Source organism: Microtus pennsylvanicus, chromosome 10 (genome assembly GCF_037038515.1).
Source record: "Microtus pennsylvanicus isolate mMicPen1 chromosome 10, mMicPen1.hap1, whole genome shotgun sequence".
Taxonomy (NCBI): Eukaryota; Metazoa; Chordata; class Mammalia; order Rodentia; family Cricetidae; genus Microtus; species Microtus pennsylvanicus.
Genome location: NC_134588.1, coordinates 13,410,024 through 13,426,367, shown reverse-complemented (window position 1 = coordinate 13,426,367; position 16,344 = coordinate 13,410,024). Strand labels below are relative to the sequence as shown.

Genomic DNA, 16,344 nt, shown 5'->3' with positions numbered 1-16,344 from the left:
GGATTTGGAAGAATGCAGGAAATAGTCCTGTGAGCCAGAAAAGCAATAAGTAATAGCTTGGTGTTAGGTGTCTCGAAAAAAAAACCCATAATACTGAGGCTGGGGTGATGGCTCGGTCAGTAAAGTGCCGCTATACAAGTATACGGGCCTGAGTGCAGATCCCCAGCACCTGGGGAAAAGCATGGTGGTCTATGTGAATCAGCCCAGCACTAGCAGGAAGGGAAAGGAGGATCCTGGGAGCTCACTGGTCAGTCACCATACTTAAATTGACTAGCTTCAGGTTGAAAATTAAGGTGGAAAGAGAGGGAGAGAGACAGACGGACAGACAGACAGACAGACAGACAGTCAGTCAGACAGAGGAAGATACCTGATGTTGACCTCTGGCCACATACAATGCACAACACATGTGCATGGATGTGGGATTCCCCTCTGTATGCTGTGAATACCATTGGTTAATAAAGAAACTGTCTTGGGCCTGCACAGGGAATAGCGGTAGGTGGGGAAAACTAAACTGAATGCTGGGAGAAAGAAGGAGGAGATGGAGATGCCATGTAGCCCTGCTGCCAGAGAAAGACACCAAAATTTTAGCCAGTAAGCCACAGCCACGTGGCGATACACAGATTAATGAAAATGGGTTAAATTAAGATATAAAAGTTAGCCAACAATAATCTAGACCTAATGGGCCAAGCAGTGATTTAAATAATATGGTTTCTGTGTGATTATTTTGGGGCTTAGCAGCTGGGTGGCCCAGAAACAAACTATCGGCCTAATTATAACATGCATGTGCTCACACATAATCTGAATTCTACCTGAATCCCATTCTACTTCCAAATCAAAGAGGGTATGCTCTAGGGTGGCATATAAATGAAGGATTTGGCTATTTTAAAGTCAGGAGTCTGCTGTGTCTTTTAAATGTTTCAGTTACATTCCCTCCCAGGCTCCTTTGCAGCCAGTGAGCCCAGATCGCGGTCCCTCATCAGAGCACCTACCAGCAGACACAGAACCATCAGTGCTTTGTTATCGCCACGGTTGATCCATCAGACCAGGATGGGCAGAGGACAGAGAAGCAGAAACAGCACAGCTTTGGTGACGCGGGTGTATGGGGCAGAAGAGTCTGCAGTCTTGCTGCAGCTCTATGAACATACCTTTCTCACGTCTGAACTCTTTGGTTCTGTAGTCCACGTTATGATTCTAGAAACAGCAAGCCTTGTTTCGCTGGAGTTTACAAAATCTGTGGGATCCATCTGCCTGGCCAGAGACTCGATGTATTTCAGGATTGCGACTTTGACCTGAGAGACCAAGGGTTATGAATGTTAAGAACATGTTACAAACTGAACAGAAGTCTCAGCTGGTGGTCAGCAGTGCACACCACAAGGGCAGAACCTCCCGCTTTCCCACGCTAAGTTTCTGCATGAACTGACAGCCTCATCTATATCCTCTAGATGCTATATATGCTCAGATCCTTTTTTTTTTAAAGATTTATTTATTTTTATTTTATGTACATTGGTATTTTGCCTGCATGTATGTCTGTGTGAGGGAGCCAGATTCCCTGGAACTGGAGTTACACACAGCTGTGAGCCACCATGTGGGTGCTGGGAATTGAACTCAGGTCCTCTGAAGGAGCAGCCACCTCTCCAGCCCCATTCCTAGAGTTTTAAAGAGAGTATTTCTCCCACTGGCTGGGAGGCCAAGCCAGTTCTTAAGCCAGTTCTGTGAAGCATTCTCGGCCAGGTCCTGGGAGGCAATTCCCACCTCTCTAGCTCATACTCTGACCCAGTTTCTTCATTAGTTTTTGATCTCAGGAGAAAGGGACCCATCCTAGAGCCTTAAGAAAAGTCAACGGTCGAGGAAGAGACACATCCCTTCCTTTTTATAGTAACGAAAGTAAGTTGTCGTTACAGGTGTGACTTTCTACGCGGCTCAGAGAATGTTCTATTGAAGGTATTCTAACAAGGCACTGATCCCCTAGTCACAGAATCAACTGTGTAAAGGCTGACGCACAATTGATGGTGACGACACTGTTGACAAGAACAGAATATGGCACAAGAGTTAGGCATCTGCCTATGCAAGGAACTAGTCATTTGGGACCAAGAGAAACGAGAGCATGTCCACAGAGATGCTCCCAGTTATGCAGAATCCGACACATCACAAGCCACACAGGGAAAAGTGAACAAGAAAAGCAAGATGAGCATCCACTGACCTTGAGGTTTGGAGTTTGAGTCTGATCCACAATAAATCTCATTAAAATGTTGAATTGTTGATCAAATGGAAAAGAATCCCTAGGACAAAAAAAAATAGAAAAAAAAACAAAACTAAAAAGCAGCTCTTATTTTTAAAGAAATTGATTACATAAAAGAATATAAAACTATACAATATATCCTGATACACACACACACACACACACACACACACACACACACGTACATTCACATTTTTATGGATGGTGCTTTTCATTTTAGATAAGTACTAAACTATATTTACATATAGAAAATTCACGGAAAGGAATATAGGTCACTTTGAGTAGCTACTTTAAAACTGAAGACTAGGCAGAGAATGCGGGGAAGCAGGCAGCCTCCTGCTCCTCCCTGCTTCCTGGAAGACTGCAGGCCCCAGATCCCACTTCCCTTCTGCTCTAGGTTGCTTGCCCCCACTGTGCAGAGGCCAAGCAGATGTCTTTCTAGTCCTGTACATGCAGACGGTCCTCCTGCAGTCACCACAGAAGAATGTCCATGTAAAGCTCAGTGCTGGGAATTTTCTACACAGCTCTGGCTCTACAGATGCCCCTCCTCTTGCCTCAAGCCTGTGACTAAGCCCATGCCCAACAGTCACTGTGCTGTCTGATCCAATCAAGCAACCCTGGGGGCTTCAGGCTAGGGAACATCAATCCTTTCATCCTTAGCTGTGGCAATCACTACTGCTGGTTTAAAATTGCCTGATGGAGCCACTCGGATGTAATGTCATCCTCAACACAGGGAAGGTGAGGCCACTGAGTCCCTGGGGCTGGGTGATAAGACTGTTTTCTTTGGACTCTCCTAAGAGACTTCCTACAGAGGTGTGGGACAGTAGCTGAGAATGCAGGCTTGAATCACCATTGCAGGAAGAAATGTTATCAAGTATTCCTAGACTGAAGTGGAAACTGAAGAACCAATACAAGAAACCTATAAAGTTTTATAAAGGAGAGCACATTACAAACCAGTGTTTTAATAGTAATCACTAATAAAGAGTAAACTTAAGCTAAGTGGAAGAGCACCTGCTTAACATGTGCAAAGTCTTGGGTCCCCCTGCCCTGGAAAGTGATAAAACCGCCCCTAGAGCAACCTTATTTGCTCGCCTATTTATAGGCTGGAAGCTACAGTGGGCTACTTCTGAGACAAAGTGCACTCTAGTGGCGCTGTTTAAGTAGTCAACAAGCCACAGATGAGTCTTCCCTGCTTCTGCCTCCAGCAGATGGAGACAGGTGGGTAAGTTTAGGCAGGAAATGAGCCTGTTTCAGGCACAGCTAGAGGCAAGGGAGCCAGGGAAAATTAGAAAAGTGGAGCAAGTTGCTCCTGGTGAAGAATCACTGATAAGATTCAGTGTCCTCCAGGATTAGCAGCTAGGCCATCTTTCCAGCAGCTTCTGCACCTATCTGACCTTTCCTACAACAGCTCTGCACCACAGTTGAGTGAGTTGGGGGTGGAACAAATGTCTTAAACATGCACAAATTTACTCAAGTTTTCTGCTTTCACTTGTGCATGTGTGTGCCTGTGAAGACGCTGAGTATCTGCCTTAATGATTACTCAGTTTACGGAGACTGGATCTTGAACAGAGAGCTCACCAATGCTGGCCAGTCTAGGTAAGGTTGCCCTGGAGATCTCCCACCTCTGCTCCCCAAGTTCTGGGATTACAGGTGACCACCATGCTGGCTTGGGTTGTACATGGATTCTGGCAATCTCTTCGGTCCTCATGCTTGTGGGGAAAGTGCTGAGCCATCTCCTCAGCCTAAAATTAGGACTCTTACAAGAAAGGGTGTCAAGGAAAAATAACTAATAAGAGCTCACAATTCTATTTTCCTTTCATTGTGTGTGTGTGAATGAGTGAAATGGACAGAGGTAGAGAGGAGAGAGAAAAAATTCACTGAGCTACAACTAACTGTATCACCAAAATTTAGAACTGTAATCTTAATAGTCCCACCCTTCAAAAAATTGTAACGACTATTTTATTCATCAACTGACTCAAGCTGCGACACCCTGGACTAACACGTGCTTTATTTGGTCTTTACAGTGTCCTAAAACATCTTTAAATATATTACCAAAATCTATGTTTTTGACTTTTTATAAAGTCTAGGAACACTAGATCCATATTTTAGAAAGACCACAAGTGGAGGCAGCTGCCAGGCTGCCAGGGACACTCCTTCCTACCTGCACAGCTACAGCTGTCAGGCTGCCAGGGACCCTCCTTCCTACCTGCACAGCTACAGCTGTCAGGGACCCTCCTTCCTACCTGCACAGCTACAGCTGTCAGGGACCCTCCTTCCTACCTGCACAGCCACAGCTGTCAGGGACCCTCCTTCCTACCTGCACAGCCACAGCTGTCAGGGACCCTCCTTCCTACCTGCACAGCCACAGCTGTCAGGGACCCTCCTTCCTACCTGCACAGCTGTCTGCACAGCTACAGCTGGCCAGCCGCTCTGAGGCCCCAAGGCACCGGTGCACAGCACTGGTCTCCAATTTTGCTAAAATGAACCATCCAGTGGAAGAGGACCTTGGAAGCCTTATCACAATGTATGCTACTCAAAAGAAAATGTGTGCAAAATCTGTGCAAATTGCACAAGTCAGCAGGCTGAGACACCCATTGGTAGCAGAGTGCAGACTCACAAATGCCATACAGCAGCTGCAAGCACAGATGTGTTGCTGGAGTGGCATATGCCAACTGAGCAAAACGGTGCAGGAGGGCAGGACACAACCCTACAGGGCAGTAGTGGCAGACAAAAAAAAAAAAAAGCAAAGGCAGAAATCCTAGCACCAATACTAACTGTGACCTTAGGCAAGTCAGGGTAGCTTTTGTTTCTCATTGAGAAAATCCCATTTCACCTCTGAGCTCCTTTGCTGTGAAAATCCCATGATACCTGGGGTCTATCCTATGTGAGATTTGGGTTCTATGAAAGTTACTGCCCTGACAATAATGTCAAGTGCCTGGGAGTCACTTGCTTGTTCTTTTCAAAGATCTGTGAGTCTTTCTTTTGTTTATACTAAATCAGTCAGCTCACGGCCATTATCTTCTGAGATCATTCACTTCTAGCCCAGGCATTCTTCTGAAGAGCAGCACAGCCCATAAACGTTCCTGAGCCTCTGTTAACAGCCAGAAGGGCTATGTTTTCAAACTCTAAACTGAGAAGTGTGGGTGTGTGCATTATTTATTTCTTACTGTTACTAGTTTATTTTTGGGGACACACACACAGTGCATGCGGAGGCCAAAAGTCAACATCAGGTGCCGTCCTCAGCCACTCCTCATCTTTTTTTTTTGAGACAGGATCTCTCACTGAACCTGGAGCACCCTCCTTTCCATGACCCCACCCCCACTCCCATGCCAGGATTATAGATTATAGGTGCAAACAGGATTCTGGAACCTAATGCTCATACAAGACTTTGGCACCAACTGAGCCACCTTTCTAGCTCCAGAACTGCTAATTTAGAGGCAGTTATGGTCCAACAAGATTTCTACATTACATATTGATATTAAATTCCTGAGGCAAAATATTAATAAACAAAGTATTAAAAATAAAGAACTTCAGAAACGTATAAACGAATATCCTAAATAATCTCTCTAAATACTTTAGAAAAGCTGCCTATATTCTGCAGGCATTTATAAAGTATTGCCTACTCAGAGATGACACGATCCTCTCCCTCCTAGACTGGTGAGACATGTCAGCCCAGACCACGGGAGATGAGCACGGACCCCTCCAGCACCACAGCCAAGACCCTGAGTGCCCACCTGGTGACATCCAGTGCCTTCTGAACTTTTGCTTGCACAGATCCAAGTAAGTCTGCTCCCATTTTCTTCAGTAATTGTGTGAGAAGGACGAAAAGCCAATCTTGTAAGTCATCCTTATGAATGATTATAAAATCCACAAGGGTCTCCAGAAACATACTGAAAACCTGCACGAAGAGAAACCAAGCCCATCACAGCCTGCATTCAGGATCCCTCCACAGCCCGAGAACACCGCAAGTGCCCGCCCGAGCTGGCCTAGCCCAGTCTTGTCACTTGGGTTAACAATGCTGGCTGCTCTCATAGTCAGAGACAGTGCACATCAGAACACGGGGTGGGGGTGGGGGTGGAGGATGGGAGTGGTTGACACTTACTCTCTGTTGTGAATTCCACCGCACACCAGGGCATGCAACAAAACAAATTCCATGTTAGTGCACAGCAAAGGAATACCAGTTTCATGCAGTTTCTTTTAAGAATTCTGAAAAAGCTACAAACTGATAAAACACTCTCTTCACCTCAATATAAACCTGTAACTGTCAGTACAAAGAGAAGTAAGTTTAATCTTGGAGGGTTTTCTGAGAGAGAAAGACAGAGAGACGGGGATGGTGGTGTTTTGTTCTGATTTGATACTAGTCTGGTTCATTCCCTTGCATTCAACACATATTATTATAGGACATAAAGGGGCAGAAGCCTACTAAGGTTTCTGTAACCACTGACTTTTGTGTCAAGTAATTTGGCATGTGCTAGTTTCAGATGTTATGAAGGGGTTATCAGGGGAGCTACTAAAAATTCCTGTTAATTCTCATGCCACTATGTAGTTACTCTGCTTCCGAGGTAAAGCAGCGCACAGTAGCGTATCTCTACGCCTGTCTCAGGGAAGGAAGTGGCACGGGACTCCCCAGGTGTGGTGCTGTTCTGGGACACCCACCCCACAGGTCGTCAGGTCTATCACAGCCACTATTCACCACCAGGAGTCTCCAGCGACAGCTCAGGAAAAAAGTCAGTGAGCTCTGAGAGGTGGGATTCCTAGCTTGGCTCAGGCAGCTAAGAAACATGAACTAAACTGAGACCTCCAACTCACTGGACAAGAGCCTTCTGATGGAAACAAATTTCCTTCTTTATCCTCACATTCTGCTTCTGAATCAGCAATCTAGAGGTAACGGGTAACAGAAAGTGCATCAATGTGAAACCATCTAACATAGCATCCCTTATGGTATAACTTACCAGCTATAGCATGCTTACGCTTTAAATCCTATTGCTCTAATACCTCCATAGAGAACAATCTTGATGATCAGATCTTTGGTTATCTAGGTGGCCATTAAACTCAGTCTTTTGGGAATTTAAAAATGAATGCTTTGAAATGTGCTTTCTGGAAGGCCTGCATGATGATTTAGTGAGGGCTGCCGCGGGAACAAGCAGGAGGAGAGGGGCCCTGTGCTTGGTCCCAGTGCTTATGAGAGTGCCTCCAAGGCAAGGGCCTGGATTTTCCATATCCCTAGCTCATGGCAGGAATTCAGGGAATGTGGAATGACTGGGTAGATGGGAAAATGGGTGGGCAGTGAGTAGGTACATGGATGAAGAGATGAAAAGGTGGGTGGGTGGGTAGACAGATAGTAGGGGATGCATGGTGGATGGGTGGATAGAAGGGTGAATGCATGAGCTGATGGGCGGGTGAACAGGTGGGTGGGGGGATATTTACTACTTCAAGGACAATTCCTATGAGGAAGCAAGGATAGGAAAGAAGAAAGAGAGCAAGTTGCTGGACTCTTTGACCACCACAGGCTTTTTTTCTCCCAGCATCGAAACTTTAGTGCCAGCATGTCCACAATGAATTTAGTTCCTATTCATTCCCACACTCTAGCGCCTATCTCGTATTTACCCGTTAGCCCCCTCTTGTCACCATCCCTTCATGACATCAACAGCCCTTACTAGCATCTTCCTAAACAACAGTATTTACTTAAAATACTGTTAATCAAGGTGCTTTTGTAAAGAGGTCCCTTTCAGCACTACTTCTGGAAAGGACTTTGTTCCACTCCTTGTATGGTTTCTCCTCAACAGTCCTTCCCAACGGCAGGGTACCAGCTAGGAGAACTCTATCCAGCAAGCTCTCGGGAACAGCCAGATTTCATCAGGGAAATAACTGAACTTGGTTTTCCAATAAAGGCAATAAATAAATACTTCCATTTTTCTATCTTATTCTATGAATACAAATTCTATGTGAGACACCAAAGTAATCATATACATCTTCCCACTACTGTAACATTGCTAAAATGTACTAGATTATATCCTAGAACCTAGCACCCTGTTTGGCTAAAAGGAGACAGACAAAGATGCTTGCTGACTGGATGAAAGATTCCGTCTGATTACTTTCAGGACACTCCTTATTTGAGGCACACCTAATTGGAAGTTGACAGCCACCTAAGTCCCCGAGAACTGTACTTAGGAAGATGTTAATGGGGATGATACTGGGGAGCTCTCTCTCAATCCGGGGTGTATTACACAGTTCGCACAGGCATGCAGACGGACTTTACATAAGGCCTGGTTACCTTGCTGTGAGGGTCAGCAAACATTCGGGTGAAAATCTCACACAATCTCTTCAATTCTACTCGACTAGAGGAAAAAATGGAAACAAATGAGTTTAAGATGTAGTATCACCAGTGTAACTAGTTATGGCTTTAGAAACCCTTTAACTAATCTTTAGTTATATAACAACAACGCCTATATCAAACGAATCATCTTATCTAATTCATGATGAAATTTAAGCTACAATCTTCAATTCATTTTAAGATGAGGAAACAGATTTAATTGCCTCCTAGAAGGGGACAGATGCAAGGCAAGTCCCCTTACTTCAGCCTACGTCTGTTTTCCACCTGCCAAGCTAACTGTGTGTGTGTATGTGTGTGTGTGAAGGTCACAGGAAAACCTGTGGCAGTGAGTTCTCTCCTCCTGCCACGTGGGCCTAAGGACTGAACTCAGGTTGTTGGGCCACCATCTTCCTGAGACTCACTCTTAGCATCTTTTGCCCTGTCTTCGGCTGGGAACTCTGCCATGGGACTGAGAAGAGTAAAAGACACAGTTAACACTGAGACCAAGAAAAGCCTCAGTGCACACCTGCGTCTCCTAAGTCCCCTTTTCACATCAAGGATGGGAAGAAGAGTTCTTCCTTCCTGTCCCCCTGGGACAATCCATCTTCTTCATGTGTCTGAGACACAGATGCCTCAATGATCCTTCAGTAACCTAGACATGATAGTGCTAGCAGGTTTGCACGGACAATTCAGGTGTAGCTGGTAAACACTGGGAATCCAGAAAGTGGACTAGTCAACAAGACCAGAGCTTCAGATCAACCCTGACAAAGCACACTCACAAGGGTGTCTGTTCTTCAGAAGGATGTGGCAGAACCTCTATCAGCTTCATGGACAGAATGGGTTAACAGGAGCAAGGGTGAATGTGGTGTGCAGAGGCAGACTGGACACCAAACAGCTCAGGAACCACACAGGGCCCAGAAGGGTCTTCCACCCAGAGCTGCAAACCTATTCAGGGTCACAATTTTTTCTTTAAAAAACCAAAAAACTGCCTTCTCTGTAGCAATGCTCAAAGGCTGTCACAGCGTATTTCACGGTGTCCACACATCACTCACATCTACTTAAGATTGGTCTTTAAACCAAGAACAAATTAACAGGCTGGATTAGTGAACAAAATTTATCTTCCTCTCCCCATCCCCTCATCCTTTTTTTCTTATTTTGGGAGGGGTGGAGACAGGATCTCACCCTGCAGTTCAGACAGACCCAAAAATACCCTGTTTCCGATTTGCAAGTGCTGAGAGCACAGGAGCAGACTAGCCACACTGAGCGGTCTTTCTATTATTTTGTGAATAATATTATTTTCATCATTTTATGAATAAAATAATGGCATGCCGATGGCAGCTTAGATATGATGAAACGTTATATAAATGCATATTCCTTTGGTATGTGTAATACTTGGTTATCTAAAAACATTATATAAATGCATATTCCTTTGGTATGTGTAATACTTGGTTATCTAAAAACTGCATGAGATATCAAAGGACGGCACGAGAGAAGCTGTAAAGCTGCGCTGCTGCTGCTGCTGCTGCTGCTGCTGCTGCTGCTGCTGCTGCTGCGTGTCTATTTCATCCCAGGCTCGCTGGGCACACGTCTAGGCTGTGCACACAAGTGGTGTGAGCTTACACACTGCGCTTTACCCTGAGCCTGGAGTGGACTCAGCGTTACCAATGCGAAGCTGCTTTCTGTGTCCGACTCCTCAGGAGCATCATCTAGTGGACAGACATACACCTAACAGGAACCAAATGTCTAGCAGCCACCTAACAGATTGCAGAGAATTTTCTAGATGTTTCCAAGCATGTGTGTGGCAGGCACTATGTCTTCCAATCGTTAGAAAGAACTTTGCAAGGACTCTGTAATGGCAGACTCCCTCAAAGCCCCTGACGAGTCTAATGGGAGAGGATATAGATCATGGCAGAGTTTCTTTTCCTTACCTCAGTGTTCTTTGGCTCTTCAGTAAGTTCTGCAGGCCCAGGAGCCCCTCTTTCCTTTCGGACCAGTTGGAACTAGCACAGTGGTTGAGAACTTCGGCTACGTCCTCAGTCTGCCGCAGATAATGAGGAATGCCACCATTCCTGGAGCCGTACGAGCGCTCAGAGCACACGCTGGAGGCGTCGCTGTTGGCGTCATCGTCAGAGTACATTCCATAGGGCTCGTACCTCCTCCTCACAGGCTTCTTCTGAAATGTCCCATGGGGGCGGGGTAAGGAAGAAGTGGGAAGGGGAGTGTTCATGAGTCATTTACTGACAACTACAACAGTGCAGAATGACATGTAAAAACACACACATTCCTATGCCTGCAGATGAGGGAAGTGTCAAGGTGGCAGTATCTTGGTGTGGGAGAATCTGTTGTTTTGTAGAAAGTGTGGATATGTGTATCGGTGGCAAGGGAGATTTCTAGCAAGATGGTCTTGGGTTCTGATCCAGGTATCACTGCTGAGCAAACTGTCATTTTCTGCCTCAGTGATTCTTCTCGAGGAAGGCAACAATCCCACTCTCCAGACTACGGGGGGGGGGGGGGGAGGATTCAGTGGAACTCTGAAGGATGAGGAATGGACACACTGCAGACATGTGCACATGCTCACCTCTTCAGAGCCCAGAGCATTGACCCTAAGGGCAGGCTATGGATGCCCTTGGCTTCAACAATCATGCTTGCTTTTAAGAAGCGTGCAGTTGACATGTCTGTGGCGGAAGTAGTCTATGCAGAAGGGTCCCATACTGTGTGAGCCACTTTAGCCAACAACATTGGTTAGTTTTATAATGCAAATAGGCTTTTTCTTTTCTTTTTCTTTGCCTGCATGCCAGAAGAGGGCACCAAATCCCATTATAGATGGCTGTGAGCCACCAAGTGCTTGCTGGGAATTGAACTCAGGATATTTGGAAGCGCTCTTAAACTCTGAGCCATGTTTCCAGCACAATAGGTTTCTTTTTAAAGTAGAGTACAGCAGGCTATTCTTTCTTCTCTCACACCCTGAATATAAGACAGTGTGTTAAATCCATACACAGGACAACAGTACGGTAAGGTTGGCACATACAATGTTTCCTAAGTGCAGTCACTGACTCTAGCCACACAGATAGTTTTAATCTTCAAATAATGTTAATTACTTTGAAAATCAGCTTACTCAAGACTGTACTGCCTCCTGTCCCAACAAAATTATTCATAGCGTCCTCTTTTTACCTTTGAAAACAGCTTTGATTTAGATAACAAACCATATGATTTACATTTACATAAGCCAGATGCCTAAAATAAGAAAAAAGGTGGTTGACAGATCTATTCATGGAATTACGATAAAATAGACAGAAACTGAGTTAATAAAATGAGACACAAAAAGGAGAGGGAGTAGAGAGTGACATTAAAACAAAAACAAAAAAGTACCAGAAGCATGTGAAAGGTGACGAACTCTATCACAGACAGCAAATAATGCTTACCAGAAACACGTGAGACCAGAATTTCTAACTACAGCTACATTTTGTGCCGCTCTCAACTAAATTCTAAAGAAATAAACTTGCAACAGAAAAACAAGGCTGTAAACAAAAGTGAAAGCACGGGTACCTTGCTCCTGGCGTCTCCTAACAGCTGTAGGCAGGGAAGTTTTGGAGGACGGGAAAAAGCATAGAGAATTATGTCAGAAGCACAGGTGGGGATTGTTCTGGCAACAAAAGTGTACAGCAAACATCTCTTAGCAAACCAAAAACACAGGTCAGCAAGCGGTTTGTCTGGGGAGATTGTAGCAGACGCTCTCCGGATGGCATTTCCTCATCCTGCCCTCTCCCCAGGCTCCTGACTTAGGGCAGAATTTTTGACCAGATGTCCCACACCCAGAGGCACCTCTCTAAGTCACTGTCCATCCATTATTTGTTCCTACCCCGGGGCGTCCATTCTGTAGGCAAGGATTCCCTACCATTCCGGCACTTTCCCCTTCAGAAGCAGGTCACTCGGAGAGGCCAGACAGAGTGGACAAAGGAGCAAGGGCAGCATGGACAGGCTGGGACTGGGGCTCAGAGGAAGGCTCGAGGAAAAGCAAAGGGCTGGAGTCTCTAGCTCCACTTTGCCTCCTAGAAATTTGTACACAGTCCCTTATATGGGATTTAAACAACTAAGAAAATCATCTGCCTGAACTGCAAGTCCATCTTAGCCAAGGCTGCAGCTCCATTGTTTCCCAGTCCCCTGACCACTACTTTCTCGAGTCTCTGACTGTATAAAAGGCAGATTCAGAATGCTTTGACTTGGAAAAAGAAAGCCTCACTGGATTCTGTTCCAGCTCTTGACTCTTAGGCTAAAACCACGGTTTGAGCAATACTGGGCACTCCAATACCTGCCAGAAAAAGTTCCTTCTGTGCTTAGGCTGATGAATAGAGCTGGCCAGGCTGGCTGCCTACCAGGAAAGCCTTCTGAGGTGGCCAACAGCTTACTCAGAGAAACACATTAAAGAAAACATCTGACTGAGCAAGAACAAACAAGGCAGAGGGATGGAAGCGGGATTCACAGTAGTACCAGCCAGAAAGCCATGGTCAGGTGGCACAGGCCATATTCAAAACCTCAGACTGGAAAGTAAGACTTTCCAGTAAGAACGAGTTACGTGTGTGCTCCTCTCCTAAAAGGAGAATAAATCTTAGAGCAGCAGCAGAGGGCGGGGTGCCTGTGAGACCATTCTGAAGAGCACCTATTTCAAATGCTGACCACATGAAGTAGGCGTGGGAGGCTGCTCCTACCATCTGGGAGGCAAGTTCACCAAAGCTGATCCTACAGAATGTCTGCTGTACCACAGACTAAAGGAACCATGAGCATTCCCCCCATCCCAGTACTAAAATGTAGTAAGTGAAAATTCCTCCACTAGGACTTTAGATACTTAGAGACCAAACCTTAACTTTTCAGAAAATTTTCATGTATGTCCATGTGTGAATGTGTGTGTGCATGTGCAAGAGAGAGAGAGAGAGAGAGACAGAGAAAGAGAAACGGAGCTGGGGGGGGGGGTGTCAACCTGAGGTACCATTCCTCAAGATGCTGTTTATCTTGCTTTTGAGACAGGATCTCACTTATAGCTGAGCTCATGGACTCGGCTTGGCTGGCGGGACAGCAAGCCCAAAATATCAGCCTGTCTCCATTTCTCTGGGGCAGTAATGATAAGGCCCGCCACCACACGGCTTTATCTATGGATTCTGGGGATTAAATTCATGTCCATGTGCTTGCATGACAAGTACTCTATTTACTTTATTGATCCATTTTCAGGGGTGGAGGAAATTCCCTAGCTCAGAATCACACAGCAGCATAAACGTAACTTTCAGGTCTCAAACTCTACTGTCCGTTGTTATAATGATGCGTGTAGACTGTGCTGTCGAAGCCCCTACAGCAGCGGAGGCAACAGGATGGAAAACAGGAAATGCTGTGAGAAAAGAAGCTATGGTATACAGAAAACAAAAGAGAGCTTGATGACATGTGCGAAGCCCAATGTCATCAAAATTTCCTGAGTGCCGAGAAGCATGCATGGGTGAGGTTCTTGATACTGCTCGCTCCTGGAAGGCTGATTTCACTGTGTGCTGTAAGAGTGTGAGAGAAAAAAATAACTAACTTTACCTAACCTTTTCCCTTCTCTCCTGCGTATATATGTGTGGTGTGTGAGCATGTCAATGTGTGTGTGTGTGTGTACACGCACGCATATATGCACGCTGGACTGAGAGATTTCAAGGGTCTTCCTTGATCTCTGTCTCTCACTCAAACGCGTAGATTGCCAATGTATAACCTAGCAGGCCAGCCCTGAGCATGGTAATCCATGTGGGTCTGGTCCTCACCTTTGCTTGTGCTTTGACGGGTGAGCCACCACCCCAGCCCTATTCACACACCTTTTGAAGAGTGTAAAAGATGACTTAGTCACCTGATTTGAGGGCAATTTTGTGTTAAGACAGAAAACTATGTTTGAGCAACTGTGACTCCATTCTTTCTGTGCCTCTTACCAGCGCATCAGCCACGGCAGCTTCTAGGTCTGTGCTGGTGCTCAATACTCGCATGGCATTCACGGAACCAGGGATTCTTCCTGACTGGCCCAGCCCAAACCGATCTATGTGAAAACAAAAGCAGGACATGTGTCAGCCACGCGTAGCTTCGCAGTTCTCGGCAAGGGTTCCTGCCTCCTCCCACGAAAGAGAGTGACAGGAAAACTCCCAGCCGCTGCGACCTGCACCGGCCGGGCGCTGCGACCTGCACTGGGTATGCCTGCCAGTGGTAGGCTAAGGTGCTCGTATCTAACACAGAGGAGCCACAGGCAAGTGCTTTCCCCTCTTTTTTCTTTTTTCTTTTTTTTTTTTTACTTTTCAAATGGAGCCTGTTTTGGACATTTTGTTACTGAAAGGGCTTAGGCAGAAGATAGGGACCGTACAGCAGGGAGCAGGGCTCTGGGTTGAATCTTATATTCTACTCAGCTTTCCTTCTAGAGGCAAGTACCCTTGTAGTTTGTTTAGCTCAAGTACACTTCATGGTTTGGGAAATAAGATGTAAGGCAAAGTGATGGAAAAAGTTAAAACTTGAAATAAATTATTAATTGATCTTGGTACAAATTTTCCCTAGTGTTATTATTTAAAGATCAACTTACTAAAATTATTTAATAATCACCATAAAAATCTAATGCCTTCTTTTCAAGAACAGTCATTTAGAGATCATCAGTTTAATTTTCACATGAGTCCCTTGAAGGATTTCTGAATGATGAACTTTATATAGATAAGGCAGAAGAATTCTGTTATTTTATTACACTATTTATTTCTATTACATTATTTATTATATATTTTATTATTATTTATGTTATATTTTATTATTTATTATATTATTTATATTATTATATATAGATAAGGCAGAAAAACTTAAGATAAATGTTAGAAATTTAAATAATTATTCTAAAGTTTTTTTAAGTTATATTTATCTATTTATTTGTGTGAGTGAGTGAGTGAGTGAGTGAGTGAGTGTGTGTATGCCACACATGTGCTAAGAGGACAGAAAAGGGTGCCAGATGCCTTGGAGCTGGAATAAAGGCACTGGGGAACTGCAGAACATGGGTACTGGGTGCTGGGTGCTCTTATCCACCGAGCCACCTCTCTGCCATCCCAGAGCTGCTCCTCGGGACCCACTGAGTCAGCCCTAGCAGCTTTCCTGAGAAAGTGCTGGAGCCCGACACTGCGACAGGGGGATGCCCGTGGAAGTTATACATTCCAACACGGCTCACTCTCCACGGATGAGAGGTCTAGTCATCAAAATTCTAATATGTGGAAACTTTAAGAAGAAAATGTGTTAAGATAAAAAAATATGTTTTCCCAGAGTTATACAGAAAACACTATTTGGACAAGGAAAAAACAAACCTCTGCCTTAGTCACACTTTTAGCAATACAGCATTTAGAATAAGATATAATATTTATTTCTACAGGAATTGATCTTTCTTTTGAAATTGCATTTTAATTTATTCACTATTATGTGGGGAGGTGCTATGGCACTCATATGGAAGTCAGAGGACAACTTGCAGGAGCTACTTCTCCTTTTCCATTGTGTAGGTCCCAGATATCCCATTCAGGCTGGCAAGCCTTTACTTGCTGAACCACCTTGCTGGGCCCAAGGAATTGGCTTTCTTTTGAAATGATATATTTAAGCATTTGGACAGGGAATAAGACATCGTCTACAAAATTAGTGAAGTTTTAGTTAGCTTTTGTTAAAAGATCACTTTCAAAATATTTTACCCTTCTACTACCACAGGCAGGGAAAATAATTTACACACTGCTAGTCAAAAGACTCATACACAGTCACAAATTTTTTAATAGAA

General features: G+C 44.8%; 1 protein-coding gene across 50 annotated transcripts in view; it reads right to left on the bottom strand.

Annotated features, from left to right (window-relative positions):
* Clasp1 (cytoplasmic linker associated protein 1) overlaps nt 1-16,344 on the bottom strand; it is a 228,000-nt gene that overhangs the window by 44,982 nt on the left and 166,674 nt on the right. For 16 of the 50 annotated variants that reach the window (XM_075987669.1, XM_075987684.1, XM_075987694.1 and 13 more), the window contains 7 exons: nt 14,498-14,601; nt 12,099-12,122; nt 10,481-10,725; nt 8,514-8,577; nt 5,974-6,137; nt 2,201-2,279; nt 1,146-1,289 (listed from right to left, as the gene is read on the bottom strand). In XM_075987669.1, coding sequence (XP_075843784.1) covers nt 1,146-1,289; nt 2,201-2,279; nt 5,974-6,137; nt 8,514-8,577; nt 10,481-10,725; nt 12,099-12,122; nt 14,498-14,601 — 824 coding nt within the window. Of the gene's footprint in view, nt 1-1,145; nt 1,290-2,200; nt 2,280-5,973; nt 6,138-7,037; nt 7,118-8,513; nt 8,578-10,480; nt 10,726-12,098; nt 12,123-14,497; nt 14,602-16,344 lie in introns of all 50 variants that reach the window. The other 34 variants (XM_075987661.1, XM_075987678.1, XM_075987668.1 and 31 more) reach the window with 3 other exon arrangements.